The following is a 25,688-nucleotide window of genomic DNA, read 5'->3' as shown; positions in this document are numbered from 1 at the left end:
CTGACATTTGTACAGTACTTACATTCACTAGATACCACATGTACGCTGACGATTTACAAATTTACGCCCACTGTGGGGTCCGTGATATACAAACGACAATACGCAACATAAACTTTGACATTCAAAAACTTGTGGAATGGACAACGAAACACGGACTGAAGCTTAACGAAAACAAAACCCAAACAATTGTCATCTCTCACTCACGACTAAAGAACTATATAGACACAAATAATATGCCCAAAATTACTGTAAACAACGTTTCTCTTCCGTACTGTGACAAAGTAAAAAATTTGGGTCTAACTATGAACACAACTCTTGGATGGTGTGATGCTGTTGTGGGCATCTGTAAAAAGGTGTTTGCTTCAGTTCACTCACTAAAGAGGATGCAGCACTTCTTGCCAGAACGTGTGAAACTTTTACTGGTAAAAACACTGATTTTTCCTCATTTTTCATATTGTAACTCTATAATCAATGATATGACTGTGGATCTGGCTAACAAATTGCAGCGATGCCAAAATTACTGTTTACGTTTTGTATTTGATCTAAGACGTGACAATCATATAACGCATACCTATATTCAAAATTCCATTCTAAAATTGGCCGATACAAGATTATTAAAAATTCTTATTTTGGTGTATTCTAGTCTTAACTCTGGAGAGCCTATATATCTGGCTGACAAATTCAAATTGATCTCTGAAACGAGCGCAAGAGAGACAAGAATGGCCTCATCAATGCTTCTTATTCCCCGCCATCGAACCTCAACTTACAACAAATCATTTGTCGTTACTGCTTGTCGAGCTTGGAATTCCCTTCCTAACCATATTAAGTCAGTAGGGAGTCGAAATCGGTTTGCAGCCTTACTGAAAGCTAAATTGCTAGAAACGATGTCAGCGACGGGTTAGTTGGGGTAGGTTTTGGAGGACGGATAGGGTGCTAGTGAATGTGTGTATGAATTTTTTGTATGAATGTATTTATACTAAATTCTTAAAGATACCTTTATTATATAATTTTGTTTTATTTTAAATGTACAGTAGTAGTTTTATTTGACTTAAGTTCTATATTATTATATTAGGGTTAATTGTAAGACAGGGCCTTATGGCCCTAAATTCGCCCTTTTGTATATATAATACAAATAAAGTCATTTGAATTTGAATTTGAAATTTGAATTTAAAGACCAACGTTTGCATGTATTTTCTTGATCGGGACAATTCAAACACTATTGGTGCGCGGGAACAATTTGGACCAGAAGACCATTACAACTAGAACATAACCTTTGAGGATGTTCAATTCAATTCAATTCAATGTTTTATTGCATAAAAAGAATACAAATTGCATCGCAATCTTCATAACATTTAAAAGCAAAATTTTGCATTCATCACTACAGTGGCTCTCACTCAGACCTACCTCAGTTTTTCATTCACCCAAATTCTCATTCATTACATAATTTTCCCACTCTAATCACATGGCTAGCCAATTAGGTGGTCCCCCAATCGTTTGCCATAAACTCGTCTGTACTATAAAAAGCTTTAGAGATCAGCGCGGTTTTCAGACGAGTTTAAATGCCTTAGGCATTGTGGCATTTTTGATCGAATTTGGTAATTTGTTGACGAACTGAACTCCTGCCTGCCAAAGGCAATCGTTCATAAGCCACCGTCCTGTGTCTTCCAGTACTGTAGTTATTCCTGCCTCTAGTGTCATAAGAGTGTACGTCACTACCTCTTATGACCTCGCATTTTGATTTAAAAAAAAGATGTTTCCAGAATATAGAGGCAGGGAAGCGTCAACAGTTTGAGATTTTTGAATACTGGTCTGCACGACTCTCTCTGTTGAAGTTTTGCAATTATTCTGAATTATGAATTCAATTATGTTTGAGAACAGGCTTCAACAAATAGCATGAAACAATAGCTGCTTATTAAATGCTAAATATATAAATATACGAGTAACTATTGAATCAAATAATTTAAGTAGCGCCCGATACTGTTGTATCAGTATTGTACAGGGAAGCGAAAAAATAACCAATAACAGCGATGCAACAACCTCAGTATACCATGATCACTTATTTGTTTCTTACACTCTAAGTGATTAAATCGCTTTCTAGCATGTTCTACCACAAACAGATCGTTTAGTTTTTACCTAAATGTTTATTTCTACGATTAAAGTGGCACTGATAAAATAATACCTGAAAACTGAAACGGACGTTCATAAAACACATCATATACACAACATTAAATTACCAATCAAATGCAGATATGTTGAATGTATCGTGGCGATTTCGTCGTTTTAAAACACTTCTAGTATTTTAACCCATAGCAGTACTATTGTTATTCAATTATACACAAATTTCGGACCGAGTAATATTGGAAGAGCAGGAGCAATGTTGTGATGTGATTTACGTCAGATTTAAACTTTCCGTACAGAATTCTAAGAACCATTATCAGTTTAGTTAGAAACAACTTTTCGATTAAAATGGACCCCTTCATTGAAACGCTTGAGAAATACCAATAAGCGTAGCATGCGGAGATGGAGCAATTTACTTACAAAACTGGGTCCAAACAGGGGTCAGTTACTATCAGTGAGTGTATATAAACCGCACCAGTCAGTTAGAACACAAACATCAGTGAGATGAGTCAAATCAAATCAAATTTTTAATTGCTCGTCACAATTACACAGTGTATGGCAAACGTCAGAATTAATTATAAATTTAAGACTCGCATTCCACATTACCACCACGTCCAAACTTACATAATGTTCATGCATTCCAGTCTCATTCATTTATCGCCAATCTCAACCCACTTCCAGCGCTGGAGTCAGTCATCGAATTGGGTGGTCTCCCAGTTAAACGCCAGAAACTCGTCAACGCTGTAAAATGCATTTGACACGAGGAAGCGCTTAAGACGAGCTTTTGACGCCTTGGGCGTTTGGGCGTCTGTAATAGAATTTGGCAAACTGTTGATAAAATGAACACCTGCCTGCGAAGGCAAGTGCTCATAAACCACCGTTCTGTTTCTTCCAGTACGGTAGTTATCTCTGCCTCTAGTCTCATACCCGTGTATGTCACGTCCCCTGGTTAGGGCACATTTAGACAAACAGAACAAAGATGTTTCTAAAATGTAGAGACTGGGCAAAGTCTACAGTTGCAAAGTTTTGAATGCTGTCCTGCACGACTCTCTGAAATTCAACTTTGCGATGATACGAATTGCTTTTTTTTTGCAATTTGAACACCCTCAGGAAATTATTACCTGTACAGGCCCCCCACAACACCACTCCATAAGAAAGGTGAGAGTGAATTAGCCCATAATATGCCGCAATCAATACCTGACTGGGGCAGTACCGGGCCAAGGACCTCAAAACATATATTCCTGAGGACAGTTTGGCACACACATGGTCAATGTGATTATTCCATATCAACCCTCGGTCGAGGAGTATTCCAAGGAATTTTGAGGAGTAGACTTCTTCCAATATGGAATCTGCCAACATGACGGCTGACCCACATTGGGAGTCCATTGGACGCAGTGCGAAATTTAGCACGTTGGATTTCGAAGAATTCGTTTGAAGGTTGAGGCTATTGAAATATTGCACACAATTGTTGATATCGACAAAGGTTTGTAGCTCCAAACCTTCTTGTGTGTTATCTCTGAAACAGAGAGTCGTGTCATCAGCATACTGCACAATTTTACCATGCAGCAGCGATGAATGTACGTCATTGACGTACAACAGGAAAAGGATTGGGCTGAGTATAGAGCCCTGAGGGACTCCATAATTCAGTTGAATTGGTTTAGAAAGTTGGTTTGATATCTGGACCACTTGAGTTCTCTGACTTAAAAATGATTTAAGCCATAAGAGCGGCACACCTCGGATGCCATGAGAATGTAGTGTGTCAAGCAGTATTTCATGGTCAACGCAGTGGAATGCTTTAGACAGGTCAAGGAACACACTTAATGTGTGATCCTGACGTTCTAGTCCCTCTACAACCATATAAACCAGACTCACCACTGCATCTATCGTAGATTTATTTTTCCTGAATCCAAATTGGTGTTCAGAAAGCTGGTTGTTTATATTTAAGAAATAAAGCATTCTCGTTAGAAAAAGTTTTTCAAATATTTTGCTCAATACAGGCAAAATTGAGACGGGCCGATAGTTATTTATTGAACAGGGGTTTTCTTTCTTGAAAATTGGATGCACTTTTGCAATTTTTAGGAGAGAGGGAAAAACTCCTGAGTTAAAAGACAAATTGACCAATTGAGTCAGTGGTTTCACGATATGCCTTGAGCATTGTTTTATTAACCACATGGATCTCGATTCTAGATCATTTGATTTTTTAGCTGGTAATTTTTGTATGATTTTATCGAGCTCTTCCTCAACTACAGGAGTCAGAGCCATTGAGGATGTTGGACTCTGTCTGCGCGTGGGATTCCTCTGTGGCAGCGATGGACGAGGGCCCCGTCCACAAGCAACGGACGCAAAAAATCCGTTAAACTCGTCGGCAACCCTAGAAGCATCACTCACTAGGGTGTCCCCAATTTTTACTGTGATTTGCTTGGATTCGTGATGTTTATTGTTAATGATGCCCCATACAGTTTTAGAAACGTTTTTTGAATAAATAATTGATTTTGAGACATCATACGCTTTTGCAGGAGACATCATACACCATGAGGTTCGCGTGGTGTACGTTTGTGTTGGTGATAGTGACAGTAATCGTGAGTTCCGCTGATGCTAGGCAGAGCTCAGGCGGTGGGAGGCCATCGAGAGAGATCAGGCTGTGGGAAGTGGAGCTCAAGCCGAAAGCGACCAGAGCACAGCCGTACAGCCTGCACAGGCCGCACAGCTCGCACAGCTCGCACAGACCGCACAGCTCTCACATCCCGCACAGCTCGCACAGCCCGCACAGCTCTCACATCCCGCACAGACCGCACAGCCCGCACAGACCGCACAGCTCGCACAGCCCGCACAGACCGCACAGCCCGCACAGACCGCACAGCCCGCACAGCTCGCACAGCCCGCACAGACCGCACAGCCCGCACAGCTCGCACAGGCCGCACAGACCGCACAGATCAGTGGACTTATAGAAACAATACAATACAATACAATATACTTTATTGCCAGAAACAATTTTAACATTGCATAGCATGCGTCACATAATAATAATTGTATATTCATTAAAATAATGAAATGTCTTATGCTAACGATTTAATTTTTTAAAACCTATGGAGATTCTGTCCCATGGTGGAACACACCAGGTTCAGACCAAGGACACGGTTATATTCACCGTTTGTTAGACATTGTCTTGAGAAATAAAACATTCGCCCTGAAAAACCCCACGAGTACTCCTTGCACAACAGATCTGGTCACATATGACTCCCTTAATGTCAACATCACTTCATGCAATGTTGCCAACTGCTCATCGATTAAAATCGGCACGACAACCAGCGTATCGGGGGAACTCAAACAACTGTCTGCCGGTATTACCAAGTGCTTCATACCAAATGTCCCTTATGACATTGAGGATAATCCTACAATTTCTCGAAGTCATCACAAATTTACGAGGGTCTGCAAGAAAAGTTCTGATAAGCACGGGAAACTGGACTGTGAGATCCTCAAATGTTCCTGGATCGAGACCTGCACGCCTTCTGCCAATGTCCAAAAGAAGTGTTCGTTCACAAGAAGAGGTGACAAGACTTGTTTAAAAGTCAACACGTGAAAATCTTCAACCAATATTAGTGTTTTTACCTCCATCCATAGTCCCGTATCACATATCCACCAATTTGAGATCATCACCACAACTGTCAGCAAATGTTGCCAACTTGACGCTGAATCCTTATATTCCTCCGCTGATCCTGGCCAACTGCTCTAGTAACTGCTCAGAGCCGACATGCAAACCTCCAGACAGTCTCCTTCCAAACTCCAGTTCCCAGCCAAATAACGCCACGATGTCCTTTATCAACGGGACTAGTTCTGCATCGAGTAACATTACCACATGGGGTCATCAGGTTTTCACTCCTAATGGTACGAACTTATCCATTATGTTTTTCCCAACTCACAGCCTACGCTTACATGAAAACTCAAAACCATCCAGTGTAAGCACATTTTGCGTGTGGTTATTTACTAAACCTATCAACACCTTTTCGTTACTTTTTGCCAAGTTAGGATTAGTTTGATGTTAATTCATTACAGGAGTGATAAAAATATTAAGTGTAACAATAAAAATGTAATAAAACTATTTTGAATGTATAAAAAAACAGTCGATTGTATGTAACCTAGTTTACAATTTACACATTTCTGAATATTTCATTTTTTAAATTCATTCAGTATGTAGTGTACTAGAAATAACCATGCGCGACATATATAGTCCAGTAAATGTAGGACATGTGATTCTATTGATACACAATCGGTTCTTGTTTATATTTAAAATGTATAGCCCTATGAGATAATTCCCTTGAGGATAGAAAATGGAGAAGAATATTTTTATCAGTCCTCGAGAAATTACGAGGAATTAAGTATTTAAAATAGAAATTTTAGGCAATGTTGTAATTAGACCCTTTAACACTGGAATTGAATGCAGTATTGTCAACACAAATGTTATTTATAATTTACGTATGTGAAAAAATCAGTTACCTTTTTATTTACAATAACTCATTTCATATAAGAAATGGGAAATCTTTCTTCATTTTTATATTTACTAATTTCTTATTTCATTATTCAGTGTTTTAAAATAATTATAAACTTGTTGTTTATTGAGTGTTTTTTAATCAGACAATTGTGGTGTCTTTTTCGCTTATTTGATGTGTTCAAAATCTTTTTTATAAACCTTCTATTTATGTTCGATTCATCCAGAAAAAAACTATTAACGGTAACGCAGGGAATTTCGGCTCCTCTGAAGAAGTAAAATCCGACAGACTCCAAAAAGGAATAATTGGAAAGTTAAATTACAGAGAGTCATGCAGGGAATCTTTTAGGGAGTTTGAATTTCTGACATTGCCCTGCCTCTACATATACGACGTCATCATGTATTGCAAATCAAAATGCACTATGGTCCGCGGTGAAGACATTCACCGATATGAAACAAGAGGCAGGGACAACTATCGAGCCCAATAGCGCAGGCTGACGCTTACGCAATATCTGCCACAACAAGTTGGTGTCAGATTAATCAATAAGCTCCCGGAAAGTATAAAGAACTCCAACAATAAAAGCCAATTCAAAACTCGTATAAAACGCCTATTGGTGTCTAGAGCGTTCTACTCTGTCGATGAGTTCATGATGAGCCGCTGGGATTTATGAGAGGCATAGGATCTGGAGTCAGCGAGAGTGTGCTTGAGTGAATGTGTGGAAGTGTAGGTTTGGGTGCATGTGTGAATGTTTTAACTTTGGCATGTGTGAAAACTATTTGCAAAATGATTTACTGACATTTTCAATGCAATGTAAAATTGTAAAAATGCAATAAAATATGATTTGATTTGACAGGTATTGTGATCTCTGATAGCGTCAGAAACGAATTCAAAATAGCTCCGGCTTTATTTAGTCTGCTTAATGAACAAATCACAAACTGCTGTATGCTATTGAACACTATTTTTCTCTCCGTCTAAAGTTTCTAAAATTAGAAACAAAATTGATATTTCACAAAATATTAATACAAATATCAATAACTTTGCAAAGATATTCCTAAAACCCTCGAATTTAGGACTATGCTGCACTATTTAAAGTTAGAAACTCTGTAATCTTCTGTTAAGAAAAACTTAGCATGTATTTTTGTACTAACATGCTAAGATTATCACGTGATAATCGTGACGATTTTGTCTTTTCACTGAAACAGAGTCGTGTCATCAGCATGCTGCACAATTGTTCCATGTAGTAGTGATGTCCCAATGTCATTGACATAAATGAGAAACAAGATTGGGCTGAGGATTGATCCCTGAGGGACCCATAGTTTAGCTGAATTGGTTGGGAGAGTTGGTCTAAAATTTGGACAACTTGATTTCTGTTGCTCAGAAATGATCTGAGCCACAAGAGTGGCACGCCTCGGATGCCGTAGAATTCCAGTCTCTCGAGCAGGGTTTTGTGGTCAACACAGTCGAATGCCTTAGACAAGTCGAGGAACACACCTAGGGTAGACCTACGATTTTCAAATCCCTCTACAACCAAATCGACCAGACTTGCTACCGTGTCTACTGTCGATTTATCCTTTCTGAACCCGAATTGGTCTTCTGAAAGTAGGTTGTGCATATTCAAATACTGTAGCATATTCAAAAATAGATAGATAGTTGATATTCAATTTTAGGCCTCCAATCCATCAGACGCTTTACTTTCATCGATTTGGAAATGGATACGAAGGTGAGTTATGATCCTCAAAAGGGAGATTTTAAAAATATGTATTTTATGCATTAAAATGTCACAAAACAAATTTATAAATCTAAATATATTCTAGACATCGCTGAAATATTAAACATATAAATTGTTAAATATTGAGAATTTCTACCCTCCCCCCATAAGCATATCTGGTATGACAAATTAGGAGTTACCACAACTGGAGAATTTTGTGATATTCCTAAAACCCCAGTCAACCTGGCGTGTAAAAAGGTTTAAAACGCTTTTATTCAAAATTAGAAGTTTTACGGCCCTTTAGGGCATACTATTTTTATCTGTTATGCTCTTCAAAATTAGCTAAGATTTAATTGTACACTATACTTTTTGAAAACCGAATGACAAAAACAGTAAAGAAACAGACGCTATTTTAAAACTTTATAAATTTTTAAAAATCTTAAGATTTTTTGTAACATCCACTATTTTTTATCTTCATTTGATAGATTATAAAATAGGCTTCCAGAATATAAAATTTATTTCAACAAATATAATCATGTATTTGTATTACGCAAAATATGTATTGTATGACAAACAAATATTATACATATATTTATATTATACATATATAATATATTATACATTATATTTATACATCTACACAAATGATAGTATGATAATCGTATTCATATTACTATTGATCATCTGACGTTCGTCCGTAGACATAGCAGACGCTCGGCGATAAACAAACATAATTTTAATTCCCTTTTTGCTTTTCTAATTATGGGGTTTCAAACATAAGTATGAAAAAACACGTGTTACTGATCATTAAACTAAGTTAAAAACACGCCAGACTCTGGGTCAGCCTATGAGGGCTCACGTTCGCTCTTCAAAGGACGCCCTTGCCGGGAGAGCGATTCCCAGTGCCGCGATGTTTACCATTTTGAATATTTATATAAAAAATTAGAGATAGAAGAATCACAACAAATTCCAACCCTCTAAGCTAATTCATTCAAATGTTTTCCGTGCATACAAACAGATAAAGACAGAAATCTGATTTCGTCATCGACTTTCAGGATAGACTCCGGTAAATACTCAGCCAATTAAACTTTGCAGTGACTAACTTTTAATATATGAACACGTTTTAAGGGTACATATTTATATATTACTACAAGTAACATTTTCTTTTTCATATTTCATACCAAAGTAGACAAAAATGAAGTCCACTTGCACCTGAAACCCTATGTAAATAAATAAAAATTTAATTATCAAATAGCAAACGTCTACTGATTTTCGGGTGGCTGAATTTGCAGTGTTTTCTCGGTTAGAAGGGCACTACCGTACGCATACAAATATACTCATGGGTATATACTCGTACATACTTGTCTAGTTATTTTCAAAGTTTCGAACTATAATACATACTCCATTTGCATACACGAGGTATATGCTCCATCGATCCTATTTTTCCAATAGCACAAGTCAAAAGTCTCAATAATTTAGCTTTTTACTAAGATGGAAATTTAAATTAACCTAATGTGTTCAAACATTGTATGGAATCAACCAAACCAACAAAGATACTTCATCACACTCATTCACTTGTTTTTCTTTCTGTTTTTTTTTTCTCGCTAACATGGTACGGTAACCTATGACACCAATGTAGGCCAGCTCACTTGTTTGATAAACATAGATTATTAGAACTCTAATTGCACCGATATCTACCATTTTCAGTGCCGGCGTAAAGGTTTTGTAAGTTTAACCCCAAATTTCAACCCCTACCTCCCTAGGTCAATTCAACTGTTATCCTGGGTACTAACAGTCAGACCTGGATTTCGTTCAATAACTTATGATAGACGCTACGCCAAATGCTCTGCCAGCACAATAGAACCTCAATATACCGAAACTCAAGGGGAAGTATATATCGAGAATTTCGATGTAATAATGTTCGATATATCAAAGCAGGGAGAGACTTCGATACATAGAAGTTCATTATCAAGGCAAAATCGTCAGACTTCTATAGTTGTGCCTGTATATATGCACAATTACAACAGTAATAACTTAGTCTCTGTTGAGTTTATCGGGAGATGTGTAGTAAGAAATGGTCGAGAGACTATTCGCTGACAACACCAAACTCGTTTGCAAAGTCCCTTTTTTCTTATTTATGGTGTCTGTCTCTATTTTGATAAAATAAACTTTTTCAATTAATCAATCAATTAAGGGTTAATATTTTATATATTGAGGTTATTTCATTAAACTTTCATAAAATTAGCATAGAAGTAAATTACATTTTAAAGGGGAATTCAATGTATCAAGGTATTCAATATATTGAGGATTGACATATCAAGGTCCCACTGTAATAGTAAATAATAGCGTAAAAATAACTGATAAATAATTACTTTGAATAGACGCGCTCTAGTGAGCGACATATGAACGTTCAGTCAAATATTAGTACAAATACAGGCCACCCCCGCTGATTGCGATGAACGTCAAATATTCCCTCAGACATGGACGTATATGGAGGGGAGCTGAGGGCACTTAAGCCCCCCCCCTCAAATTTTGAGACAAACATTCAAATCGCACCCAGTAGTTCGTTTTTAGATATAGCACACTTGTGAGGTCTTAAAGCTAAAAAATGTCTCTTGATAATATTCCTGAAGCTCTACTTTTGGAAGGTATTTAATACCTCTTAAACCACCAAGTCTGTCAGCCACTACTACCCCCTCAATAATTGTCTATATACGTCTGTGCCTCGAGATAGTACACATAGTTAAAATATTCTTTTAAAAATAAATAAGTTACATGAATGCGCTGTTAATCAATTTTATGTAAAGTCGGTGTGCTAATGAATTTAAAAGATTTTAAAATAGTTTTAAAATTTATTTACTACTGCCAGTATCTGCACTCATTATCAACAAAATTCAACAAATTACACGATTTACGTCAACAGCGTTATATTTTAGAGCGACGAAGATCGAGTGAACTGTTACAGAGTATCAGCCGTCCACAGAAATGACCTGTAGGCGTTCATTGCCATTAATCCCTGCCTTTCTTGCTCTAGCAGGAAGTATGGCAGTGATAGAGGCTGTCTTGTCAACTCCTGCGGATTCCAGATGGACTCATCTTTCCGCGAACAAGTCAGGAGCGAGCCCTGTAATGTACTGTTGTTATAGTTTTAATATCGACAGAAATAAAAATAAAAACACTGTGATTAAATATTTGTATTGGGTGCGGGGTGATCTAAATCTCCAACCTCTCCTCCCTGGGTACGCCTTAGTAACTTAGTAACTGAATGGATGCCAACTATTGCCAAATAGTAAAATGTTATAGAATAAATAAATGCAGATTAGAAAAATTTACAACTTATATTTTTCATAAGGATTACGGTTTACAATGGTATAAAATGTACAAATAATGACTGTAGATCATGGTCGTCTTCTCGTAGACAAGTCACAGCTCATGCAATATCAGTTTCATTCTCAAATACATGGCAACTGAAACATATAAGAAACTAAATTAGTTGTGTGTGTATTTACTGGCTAAAACATGTTTGTACAGTGATATTTTAAAATGTTTGTTCATGGATAAATAATCAAATCAGTATAAAATCGATATAATAGTAATTGACATTATTGTGTCAACCTCGGGTAGCTTCTTTTCCCTTTTTAATTTCCACATGTTGTCCCGAGTTAGCGAAACTAGACTTCACCGGAAGTCTCCTCAACCGCAACAGGAGGTCTCGGAAGCGCGCCCCTCGCAAACTCGGAGCAAAGCATAAAAAAAACATTTTAGCTCCAACCTTGTTCAAGATGAATTGAAGCCCAGACAGTCCAGTTAGATGACGGTACAGTAGCGCTGGCAGGGCGCGGGCATTCAATTTTAGTTTACCAGTGCTGTTTCCATTGGGCAGATTCGCCGCACCAGTCATGTTGACGGCACTCACGGGGACCCTATTGAATCCCTGCCGAAAGTCGGAGAACTAGCCAGCCATGGGTATCAGGACGACCAGTTAACAGACAGAGAATCACGTCGCCTCTGCCGAACGTGTCCGACCGCTCCGACCAGAAGCAGCTGCCGGTAAACAGCTGGTCGGTAATCAGTCAAGGTCAACCACCTGACCTCGACCAATCAGTCCATCCAGGCAGAAAATAATCAATAAGGTAACTTAATCACCCCCCCCCCCCCCACAGACTGACAAAAGTGGCCGAGGTTGAGAAAAAATTGACAAAATATCCAAACTGAGCCCCGGCTCAATGTTTAGAAACAATAACTGAATATGATCGGTGAAAAATATGTTAAAAGGGTGTAAAGGAAGCATACCCATACGCTCTGTATTGATGCAAATACTGTCCTTTCGTAAACAAAGAGTAAAACATATCAAGCTGGAGTTTTTTATAAAATCTGTCACATATTTAGTTTTGGATTATGCATTCTGACCATTATGGGGTCATATAAAATATGAACGTCAGACCACCCAATCCCAAATGGCATTCTCAATCGCAAATTAACTTTTCGAACAACCAAAAAGAAAGCAGTAAACAAATTCACGGAATAAAATTTTACTCGTTTTATCACTGACTTAACATGTTCCGAAAATCAATAGAATATCTAGGAAGTTTATAATAGATTGTCAGATTATTTTTTAAAAAGCCATCCATTCCCTTTCATCTTTTAAAAATAAGCTTAAAGACTTTCTTGTAAAAAAATTGTTTTTATTCTCTCCCTGATTTTCTTTGCTTCACCCAATCATACCAATAAAACATATCCAGAGTACTGACATTGTTATCTGTTGCTTAGTTTCAATTAGTCAGACAGATTTACTATTACACTGATAATAACACATTTTCAGATTACATTTAGCATTTAGCTGCATTATGTATAGCGGTACAGACTATTCCTGATACATGTAAAGTCTATAAGAAATAAATTATTATTACGATGGGTACTATCAAACTTTATTTTCTGATAGAATACATATGATTTTAGATAGGAATATTTTGAATATATTTCAAACTGTGAACTGTTATGCATCAGATAAAAATTGAGGAAAGGGTTAGCTAATGATAAAATCACAAATTATATTTATTTTAACCCAAAACATCTTCTTTGTAGAATTTCCTCGTTGTTTGGTCATTGTCGGACGTATATGCTTTTCGGTTTAGGAAATATTTTACAGCTCAGGATCACAGGCGACCTATATCATCAATACCTGGAAACTGACTTGAAAGGGCCCAAATCGATATACGTTATGATTGATAATCCTACTAATTGAAATTAGTGCAGATCGCCAGCACTACCACTGAAAAGATAGAAATGCAAATAGTATATAAATTATTCCTTGCCAATTAGTAAAATGAAGGCATGCTTTCAATTGTTCCTTGTTATTATTTTATCAGCTACTATAATCATCTGTTGTTTCAAGTAATCAGATACTATCAACGATGTCAGATTGCAGCGGATATTGCAATATTTTTATTTATTATACAATCATAAAGCCATTATGAATATACAATTACTTCAAAATATTGTATTCCGTAATTTGTAGTGTTTACAACGTAATGGTAATGGACACATTACATTCACGTTCGCAATCTAATTAGTCCGCATAACTTATTGCTACACAAAGCGCAAGTTTGTAGAATTAAATAACTACCTGTGTTACACTATAACAAATTAAATATATTACACACAATATATATATATATATATATATATATATATACTAATCACTGTGTTGAATAGAAGAAAAGAAAAGAACTATTTTTCACTTCTATATTTCGGGGGATTTAATACCCCCGTCTTCAGGAAGTTTTAAATAAAAATGAATACAGAACTATAACATGTAAACAAAAATTAATAAAACATAAATGTAAACACAGTGCATAACATTTGACAAAGTCCAGCTGACGTGAAATTTTTCTAATTCAATCTTGTTGGAACAGTTGATTTTTATAAAGGGTGGAATGCAACTTGTAATTTATGGCGAATTTTGAATGTTTTAAAATTATTTAAAAAGTTACCTTAAATTTAGACCAAATGGATTTTTTGTCTTCAACATAATTTGATGAGCTTGCTCCATGTGCTTTAATTTTAATCTGTTGTAGTTTTCATCAGGGCATTATGGTAGTTGGTGTATTCCTTTTAATTTAAAACACTCTTCAATTTTGTCTTGTTTGTGTTCTAGACAGTGTCTTGCCAATGGTTTATCTTCATCTTTATGGAATATGTCAAACCTATGCCCTGTCATACGGATTCTCAAATGGTTCGATGTTTGGCCAATATATTGTTTGGAGCAAAACTTACAATTAATTTGGTATATTACATTTTTTGAATTACAGTCAATTTTGCCAATTATAGGATAGGTCATTCCGGTACTGCTGCTATTGAATTCTCTTGAAGAAGTCATAATTTTACATGTTCCACATCGTGATTTTTTTACATGGATCACATCCATTTCTTGTATAGTTGATAGATTTTGGAACTAGTGTGTTAACAAGCTTGTTTTTCAAATTTGGAGGTCTTCTAAAAATTACTCGAGGTACTTTTGAAATAAAATTTGAAGTGTCAGGGGAAATTTGAAGTAAATTAAATCCAATTTTTATAATAGAATTAATTTTGTGTAGACCAGGGAAGAATTGAGTAATAAATTTAGGTTCTTTTGAATAATCATATGAATTTTTTGGACATTTCGGTTTATTAATTTGATTTTTGACAATTTTTTCGGGGTAATCCAAATCTTTGAAGGTTTTACCCAATTTTTTCAATGTAGTTTAAGAAATCAGATTGGCTGCTGCATAGTTTCTTTGCTCTTACTGACAAACTTTTTGGAATGGATTTTTTGACGTACATTGGGTGACAGCTGGAGAAATGTAGGTAATTCATGGTGTTAGTCTCTTTTATGTGTAATTTAGTTTGGAGAAATCCAGATTCAATAAAAACATCTAAATCTAGAAACGTGACTTTAGATTTAGAATATATCCATGAAAATTTTAAAGAAGAGAAATCTTGAAGATCATTAAGAAATTGTGTCAATGAATCGACTCCATGATCCCAGATGAAAAAAAACATCGTCTATATAACGTAGCCATTTCAAAGGTATTAAGCGTTGTGTATCTAAAAATTCTTTTTCAAATAAGCCCATAAATAGACTTGCGTAAGATGGGGCCATTCTAGTTCCCATTGCAGTACCAGAAGTTTGTATATAATTTTGGTTATTGAATTTAAAATTTTTCATTGTAAGTATCATTCTGATTAACGTGATAATAAATTGTGTTGTATATATATATATATATATATATATATATATATATATATATATATAATAATGTATGTATATTACCTCTAAAATAATGAAGTATTAAATATTCTACCATTCGAATTTTGCTCTTGTTTTTATGATTGCGCTTTAGAATTACAGTAAACATTCTGTGCTCGTTCACTCCACGTTTGGCAAGCGATCAGCCTCTGATTTATCACATAAGCCTGTTACCGCTAAACGATCAGGTGTGATACACGATCCACGCTGGTCCAGCGATGATGAGTGGTTCGGAGCAGGAATACACGATTTTACGAAAATACCTAAAATCCTGCCAAACTGCCAAATGATGGGAACGGAAAGTAGGTTTGCGCTCTACCAATGGAGCAAACCATAGAAAATGGCAATATACTTGTTTTCAAATAAAATATTTGTTATGTAAATGATTCTTTTATCAGTATAACTTGTATTTCGCTCATTCATCTTATACATACAAACTATATAAGATTATTCACATATATAAATATGTAGAATTCATTTCCTAATCTTCACCCGTTTTCCTTTGGATCTGATTAGATATGTTTCACCTATATTATGCTTGAACTGCATCCAAGTGGAAGAGAGGACTTTATAGTCCTAACATAACCTCCAATTTAGTCAAATTTCATTTCCTCCAAGGAATATTTTTACCACTTATTTGTTAATTTCTGAATAATAGCATAAAGAGAAATGTGGCTGGGATTTATTTATGTGCACGATGTCTACGTGTGGGCCCATTCAGAAATTTGGAGAGCAGAATGCGAATACCTTTTTGGAAGGGTATACTTTCCCCCACAACTCATAATCTTCAAATAACATCACCTCAATTGACGATTCATAATTTTTAAATATAATAAAAAACCAGTTTGACCCAAATCATAAATTTATACCGTTATTTTTCCTAGATAATGAAGTCTAACGTATCAATTTCCATATCGATAATTCATAATTAAATAATTTCATATCTCCAGTAAGGCAAATCATGATTCAGAAACAATCGGCCTTACAGGAATGGTTTACATAGAAACAAGAACAATCCTGAACTGCGAAATTGTTAACCCTTTTGATTCCTGCCCGATTCGACCTCCACCAACCTATCGCGACTGACAATCGATTTCTTTCTTAGATGAAATTGCTCTATCAATTTCAAGTTAAACCAAGTTGTGTGCTTATAAAATACAAATTGGTTTTCGCCTCCTGGATTATTTCGTTTTTTCCATTATTTATTTGAGTTTAATCTTATGAATCAAGTTACTATTAGTTAGCTGTTGAAAATAACATTTGCTGACATAATATGAGTTTAAAATAATCCAACAATATCACTTATATAACAAGTATTACATAAGAACAACGTTCAATGTGTGTTTGTGAGTTGCTATATAACATTTATATACACTCTAGTGCAAAACATTATTGTGGAATCAATTTTTCACACTTAGATGCATAAATATTGCCTTCGAACCTGAGTAAACAAATTTCCAGCGATTTATGCCACACGTTGCAATCGGAGCAAATTTTAAACAATACTCGCTGTTAGTACCTGAGGTGTTTTCCCCCAGGGAATTTTTTAAGTCGTAATCAATAAATTTTTAATCCCTGTCAATCAATATTCTGTGTGTTCTTCTGATAACAATTTTTAAGTCGTAATCAATAAATTTTTAATCCCTGTCAATCAATATTCTGTGTGTTCTTCTGATAACAATTTTTAAGTCGTAATCAATAAATTTTTAATCCCTGTCAATCAATATTCTGTGTGTTCTTCTGATAACAATTTTTAAGTCGTAATCAATAAATTTTTAATCCCTGTCAATCAATATTCTGTGTGTTCTTCTGATAACAATTTTTAAGTCGTAATCAATAAATTTTTAATCCCTGTCAATCAATATTCTGTGTGTTCTTCTGATAACAATTTTTAAGTCGTAATCAATAAATTTTTAATCCCTGTCAATCAATATTCTGTGTGTTCTTCTGATAACAATTTTTAAGTCGTAATCAATAAATTTTTAATCCCTGTCAATCAATATTCTGTGTGTTCTTCTGATAACAATTTTTAAGTCGTAATCAATAAATTTTTAATCCCTGTCAATCAATATTCTGTGTGTTCTTCTGATAACAATTTTTAAGTCGTAATCAATAAATTTTTAATCCCTGTCAATCAATATTCTGTGTGTTCTTCTGATAACAATTTTTAAGTCGTAATCAATAAATTTTTAATCCCTGTCAATCAATATTCTGTGTGTTCTTCTGATAACAATTTTTAAGTCGTAATCAATAAATTTTTAATCCCTGTCAATCAATATTCTGTGTGTTCTTCTGATAACAATTTTTAAGTCGTAATCAATAAATTTTTAATCCCTGTCAATCAATATTCTGTGTGTTCTTCTGATAACAATTTTTAAGTCGTAATCAATAAATTTTTAATCCCTGTCAATCAATATTCTGTGTGTTCTTCTGATAAACAATTTTTAAGTCGTAATCAATAAATTTTTAATCCCTGTCAATCAATATTCTGTGTGTTCTTCTGATAACAATTTTTAAGTCGTAATCAATAAATTTTTAATCCCTGTCAATCCCTATTCTGTGTGTTCTTCTGATAACAATTTTTTAAAGTCGTCCTTCTTTCAGTTTTATTACAGTATAGACCCCATGTTATTGTATTATCAAGACAAACGCTAAAAATTTATAAATCACATATTCATATGTATTGCTACTGGCACCTCAAATTAACATAAACCGTTACTATTTTATTACTTCCTTTTTAATGATACATTCTTAAGCTATAACTTTAAACCCCTCGTGATTCGTAATAGTTCCTGAAATACGTGACCTCGAATTTGTAGGATAACAAAAGTATTACAGATCATATTGTCTTCTTATCGCCCGTTTATAATTGTCAATATTATTTACCTATAAAATAATGTAATTTCATGAGACAATAACAAACTGTCTTTGTACGTATAATTCATTTAAATTATATCTATAACGTTTCTGAGTTCGGTTAAAATATGTTTTTTTCATTGGAATATAAAGAAATGGGTGAAGTTGATTACTACAGTAAAATTTGGAGATTTTACTATAAAAGGTTTAACTTTAAAGTATTTTCAACTGTTGACCGTGGACGGTGATGCTGTACAACTGGGACTAAGTTTACAGAGAAGTGTTTTTAATGTTCATTGCTGTGCGTTGCAGTATCTTCTTATCTCGTCGCCAAGAGATGACGAATTCTGCAATTATTGTCGGCATCATGTATCAGTACTAAGTAGATAAGTTGTACACGTAATATTTTTCTATGCCTTTTATCTTTAATAAAGGCAACAAAGTTCAATCATTATATTTTGTATCACACTGTAATGCATGAACAGATTGAAATGATCTTGGTTGCTGCGGAGTTATTAAACAAAAACATTAAAATATCATATTAAAATCAATAATTTATGTATTTTAAAATAAATATTAAGGTAGGTTATGGTTGGATTAGTTTGCACTTTAATGTGGCTAACAACTCAACACACTGGTGATACTGTGTGTGTAGGACAAGATATCAAACCAAACCTGTTATCTCATGTACAAAACAAGTACCGAGTTGCAATTATTATGCTATTACACAATTCATCTAATTCGCATAACTGGGTTATTGTTGGCCATAATTGTTCATAAGACACTGGTCCTTTATTTCTCAATAATCCTTAATTTTCAATCAGTTTTTCCAAAACAGTCTTTATAAAAGTGTATAGTATTTCTTTGTACACCTTTAAACGTGCTCTACTACAATACTATTTGAATTTATAATTCTATAAAAGCTTTCGTCATAATTAATTTTTTCGCCGAAATTAACTTTACCCAATTCTTTTAAGTCCAAATGCTTGAGTAGAATGAAATTTATCTAGTCTGAATGGACTTAATAACAAGGATATTTGTATAAGCACATTCCTAGATACTAGTTGGAAAGGTACGATCATTTATAAAAATATGGGTTTTAACTTTCTTACACCTTACATAAAATTTTAAACTATACATTTCTTATCATTTTCAGACATATCGCTAAAAACAATTATGCAACTTAAATTTTCTTTGTGTGATTACATTACTATGATAAAATCATAGAAATTAAAAATAATTCGTGTGATTTTGTACGATTATAGCCTAATGACTAACAGAAATATTTCACTTAATTAAAATGTTACGACCAATACGATAAAAACTGCTTGTTATTGACTCATTTCGTTTACTATTAAGATTCAATTAATGAGCCCTAACATTAAGTAGTATATTTATTTATATCTTATAATCCTGTTTTGAATTGATGCACTCCTTAAAGGGAGTAATACTCATAAATACTCATTCAGTATTTCCATAATATTTTTCGTAAACAATATTTTTTTTATGCGAGTATTGAATAAAATATCCAAACCAATTCTTTATACACGTACCCGACACGTGCTGGAAGCGGAATGTGCACATGTGTTGGCAAAAACATGAATCATTAGCGAAATACGCCAACGTTCAGCAAAAACGGGACAATGCTTGGACATAAATTCTGATTGATTGGCGTCTACGTCATTTTTAGCGATGACAAAGAAGCCATCCATCATGTTATGAAATTGTGGCCGGTATTAGCCAATATTTGGTCTATTCATCAACTGGTCGTGTGAGTTATTTATTATAAAACACTGATCTACTCGTGCATATTTTAAATTTAATTAGTTAAAGCTAATTTTTCTATGCTAATATGTGTTATTTGTATGCTTGTATAACTTGTATAGTAGCAAACTAACCTTAAGGCTCTGGGAGTCCTTAACGTATCGGGGTCGTACTTGAAGGGTCGGTCGTTGTCACGTCTACACTGGAGGGGTCGGTGGCTAAAAGAATCGGAGTAGGAGGGACACAGGAGGGATTGACTCCCGAAGACGTCGATCCATCCCCAGTGGTCTCTGTGGAGTTGGATGGTGCACAAACTTCCTCCGGGATGATCGATGGAGGTTGGCATGCAGGATCCGATGCGCCTTCAGAACAGTTGGCAGGGAGTTCAGGAGGAATGTAGGATATCAGAGTTAAGTTAGCCACGTCGTTGACGCTGGTTATGTTATCGAACTGGTCGATCTTGGATATCGTTGTGTTAAGAGTGGCGAACGTGCTGATCGGAGTGGTAGGCGACTTGCACATCTTTATCCTGACGCAGGATAGATAGCCCGTCCTGGTAGATGAACACTCGGGTTGGTCACAGCGGTCCACAATCTCTATTGATGGCAAGCACATCTCTATCCAAGAACAATCGAATACTTCACAGAGGGTTGAGTTCACGAGTGGCGAAGACTCGTTGAGAGTAGAATTCGAAATAGTTGGCGCAACTGTTGAGCTGTCCACTACCACAGATGCTTCAGTCGTGGTCTCTACCACTTCCGAGGAATTCACTTGTACTGGAGACAAAGTTGTATTATCAACGCTGACTACGGTTTCGTTTAGTATAGTCTCGACTACTTCTACTGCACTTTTATCCGTCTCAGTGGTGTTTCCTGTGACGTTGCCAGTATTGCCGACCTTGCAAAGCCTCATCCAGTAGCGATGGACGTCAGATACGGTAGGATTTATGTTGTCGGCGTGAGTGCTGTAAGTGGCGTTGGGCTCGAGGCACATGGTTATCGCGGCAGAGTGTTCGGAGACCTCCCCTGAGACGTTGGTGGTCGTGAAGACTTTTATCGCGGTGCAGTTACCGGCAGTGCAGGACATGACTGTGACGTTCAGGGAATCGTAGATGAACTGATCTGTGGTGCACGGTGTCACTGTAGAATTGTTTAAGATATACACAGAAGTCGTCTCATTGTCTGAATTGTTGATAGTTTTGTTCTTAACAAAACTGTCCAGTACATGATGGTTATAACTGCGGCCACCGAAGCCTCCGAATCCTCCGAAAGGTATCGGGATCGGAATCGGTATTGGAATTGGCAAACCTCCAAATCGACTTCTTTTATGGTACCCATAATTATTGTATCCTCCACCTCCAAACCAGCTTTGTTTTTGTGATCCAAAAATCCCAGGGCTATTGCTAAATCCAAAATTGTTTGGACTGTAATGAGGGTTACCGAAACTAGAGCCACCGTAGGAGTTACCGCCAAAGCCCGGTGAAAAGGGACTTCCGCCGAAAGAGTTTGAATGCCCAAAAGGTGACCCTCCGTAAGAACCACCTCCATAGCCCGGATAGGATTGCCCGTATCCTCCAGGATGCGAACCACCAAAGCCACCACCCTGATAGGATCCAAAACCCTGGTTATAACCGTGTGGATAGCTGCCAAAATTATTGCCAGTGTTCGGGTAGCCAAAGTTTTGTTGACCTTGAATGTTGTGACCTTGATAAGAAGTCTGTGGATGGTAATTTCCTTGTTGGTAGCCCCCGGGTTGTACGGGGTAAGGACTCTGAGGATACGCACCTTGTTGTTGAGGATATCCTCCTACACCTGGTTGGCCCGGTGGTCTCTGTCCATAGTTGGGATTATTGGCTGAGTACACGGGCGGAGCGTTGACCGGACGTCCTGGATAGGCCGGTGGGGGTTCGTAACCTCCAGTGTGAGTACCAGGGGAACCGATACCCGGGTAAGCGGGTGGCGGGCCGTTCGGAGCACCGGCAGGAGGTTTCCCCGGGTAAGATGCTCCTCCAGGGTACGCAGGAGCACTAGGGACGTGCGAACCTCCCGGCTTCTGTTGTACTTCAGAATTTACCTTTCCAAACCCGAGATTTTGGTTCGGATTATTTACCTTCTCAAAACCTATAGGTCCGTTGGTTTGGGGCACGTTATGTTTCGGAGGGTCTTGGCCGAAGAGGTTGCCCCGGTAGTGAGTGTTGACAGAACCCGATCCGTGGGAAGATCCTGCTCTCTCGGAGTTCAAGAAGTTCGTATTCACCGATCCCGTGTGAGAAGTTCCCGGCGCCGGAGCGGGCTGTTTGGGTTGGCTGACAGACCCGCTTCTCCTGCTGCTCCCTCCGCTTTTTCTCCTGCCTAAGGAAAACGACTTCTTCCCATCGCTCACTATCACTGCCACCACAAGGAACACACACAGACTCGCCTTTAACCGCATCACTGTGCACAGGTCTGGTCACCGACTGCAACTGATTGTGATCTGGCCTCCCTCCCCTCCCCCACACGTCTAGGCCCATAATGGGCCATTGAGCGAGCAATTGACCTTGGAACTGAATCAGTGTGCACGCCTACGTCACGGCTCGTTTCCTGGAGTTGCTGCTCAACTCTCTCCTTAGTTGCGTAACAGTTAGTGACGTGTTCTAACGGTATCGTGCGTAAACAATTCTGGACCAATGCGGTTTACTCTGACGTAATGACATTCCAATGTTATTTTAAACTATCTAAGTAAACATCAGTTAACGACAACAGATTATTACTCACAGATAAGATTCATGAATCACTGAACTTGGTTTATACTCTGGATAAATACATTTCTCCACTCCTCACATACAATGTTTATTGTTTATTCGTAATGATCTAATTCAGCTACTCTGAGAAACCCTACAAATCTCTCGACTTGTATAACAGTGCTAGAACGCGATCAATATTTCAACCTCAAAGGCAATAAACAATAGTCATAATTGTTAGTACTGGTGTTAACATAAAAGCTTCTATCAATCCCTTGTAATAAACAACAATCGAATCTCTGTAACCAACAAAGCTGCAGCAATATTGTGCAAACATTTATGCTTTATGTCTGCTAGAATAGATGCAATTTTACGCGTTAGTTTGATTAATTTGTCTGTCCTAATAGTTCACAGATTACATTTGAACATTCAACCGAGTGAAGATAAATCTGTTTGAAAATCTACATTAATTTAAACCTATTATTTTTACACATGAATTATTATGGAGTTATTGTGAGTATTATGGAATATTACAATTATTCATAAGGTCTTCACGGAAACCATATTAAATTTTAATTGAACAAGCATTCAGATAAATAATTGTTAAAATATCATGTGAGAACTTGGAAAGTATAAAATAATTTTTTACTTTTACTATCATTATACGACAAAATAGAACATCACGTTTCGAGAATTGATATATATCTTCTTCTTCAGATCTCGAAAATACCTTAAATCACAAGTTTACGCCTACGCATAAAAGTTTAAAGACTACTGTGTGTGATGATGAACTTGCTAAAATCCAAAATATAACGATTGCCATCTTCGTTATTATTAAGACCGAAATAAACATACTAATTTCCATCATTTTCTAATTTATGAATAGCTAAAAATATATAAAATAGCTATAATGGAATGTTTCTAAATAAATTTTAAAATTTTTAAGATTAATGTGTACGTCCTTATACACACTTTTGCAGCGGTTCAAAAATATAAACTTCCTCTCCCATGGTGATATTTGACAAAAATCGGTATTAACGTGATTTTTACAAGGCGATTTTAAATTGCAAGAAATAACAAATTTAAGGAAAGCGGAAAACTTTAAATCGCCTCTTACGCCTCTACGGCTCAGAAAGATCGACAACTAATAGGAATTGTTTAATAAATACTGTTATAAAGAGAAAAACTGTAAGACAATGAACATAACAGCTGACCTCAATTTATATGACAAATTTAGTCTTAGAAAAAGAGTCTTCGTATAAGAAAAAGGTGTCAAATTGTGGCTCTCAGAGTGACAGAGTGGCTACAGCAAGGAAGTAAAATAGCATTGTAGAGTTATGAATTGTAATTTTGTTATTACATAAATTGACTTTCTGGTTTATTCCTACTAATAATATATGCTTAAACATATTTTAATTATTGGCTGAGCATTAGCGAATTATATCACTTGAGGGGCTGGGAAAAAATGTCAGTCAACACGATAACTCAAAAACTACTTGACCTGTACACTTCAAATTTTTCATGATACTTCATTTCTATATAGGTAACACTGGGTTCAATGATGGTGTGCATGCCACTCTACTTCGTATTTGGCTGAGCGTTATCAAATATTTTTACATTGGTCTTATGGGTAGCTAAGATGGCAATGAGGAAGTAACAGAATAACAAATTTATAAATCAACGGACTAAAAAATATGAGATTTTAAATTAAACATAACTTAATAAAAAAATGTTGTGGTATTATGTATCTATATATTTCTAGACAGATTACATCTTTAGACTATAAGTAATACATGAAACTTCATTTCTAAATAGTTAGGGTTCTACGATAGTGCATGTTTAACCATGGAATGTGGCTGAGCGCCACTGAAGCCTATCATTCTGTAAGCAAAAATAAGTTTAAAAGTGTGCAGGTCTTGTTCTAGTGGTGAGTATGCTTTACCTAGGCTGAGTTGTAATTCTCTTGAAGTGAGGACTATTAAAGCAGAAAACGAAGCAGAGAAACAAACCAAACAACACAAAGGAGTGAATGATTAAGTTGTAAAAAGAAAACTCAACAATACAATTTAAATAGTAAGGAAAGTTTAACTTAAATACCTGGTTCCCGTAACCTGGTAATGATCTGAAATATTTTACTTGGGATAGTCATTTAATAACCTTTCATCCATTTGAAAATCGTAGTTCACTTTAGGGATATTTAAATTTTAGTATTATTTTTCATACTTTGATTAATTGACGGGGGCTTTAAGTACGTTTAGTGAAGTATAACAGTTATGTATTGCAAATAAATAATAATTTCCCCGTTATCTAGTTAAGTATATCTCATTAAATTTGTGTTTATAACAGTTTTTTGACATCTATCAATTTAAATAGTATAAGACATCTCCCGCAAGACCTTCAATAGTAAATCCTGATGGTTGCAAGCGCTGACCAAAGAAGCTGATGACAGCGGAATAACTGACGCGTGACCATAGGACTGGATCTGCTGACGTTGGTTTGGTGATGATCTAATAAAAGAACCTTTGGCAATAGGTTACGAGGAGAAATCTGCACTTCAGCATTCCAATACCGTGTACGCATATATTCTTTCTTTGTTAATCATCGGAATTCACACGAAAAACATACCATCATTATGTGAGCTTGAATTAGTAATGAGAGATGAAAGCTTATGATAAAAACTGTCTAAATAATCATCAAACAAATATTTCACAAGGAAATGATCAATCGCTTTATTATTCACTTAAGAAA

The 25,688-nt window shown here is 36.0% G+C and overlaps 1 protein-coding gene across 1 annotated transcript; it reads right to left on the bottom strand.

Moving 5' to 3' along the window:
• Positions 1-11,632: 11,632 nt before the first annotated feature.
• LOC124368049 lies at positions 11,633-22,702 on the bottom strand. Its single transcript, XM_046825323.1, has 2 exons — positions 20,356-22,702; positions 11,633-11,780 (listed from the first exon to the last, which is right to left on the bottom strand). Exon 1 carries the CDS (start codon positions 22,649-22,651, stop codon positions 20,375-20,377), a length of 2,277 nt encoding a protein of 758 aa, XP_046681279.1. The 5' UTR covers positions 22,652-22,702; the 3' UTR covers positions 11,633-11,780; positions 20,356-20,374.
• Between the last annotated feature and the right edge of the window lie 2,986 nt (positions 22,703-25,688).

Source organism: Homalodisca vitripennis, chromosome 8 (assembly GCF_021130785.1).
Source record: "Homalodisca vitripennis isolate AUS2020 chromosome 8, UT_GWSS_2.1, whole genome shotgun sequence".
Classification (NCBI taxonomy): Eukaryota; Metazoa; Arthropoda; class Insecta; order Hemiptera; family Cicadellidae; genus Homalodisca; species Homalodisca vitripennis.
Note: the sequence above shows the minus strand (reverse complement) of the source record. Positions and strands in the feature narration are given on the sequence as shown.

What these genes read in the sequence shown, in the direction of transcription:
- LOC124368049 (XM_046825323.1), bottom strand. Translation starts at nt 22,651, where the DNA reads ATGCGGTTAAAGGCGAGTCTGTGTGTGTTCCTTGTGGTGGCAGTGATA.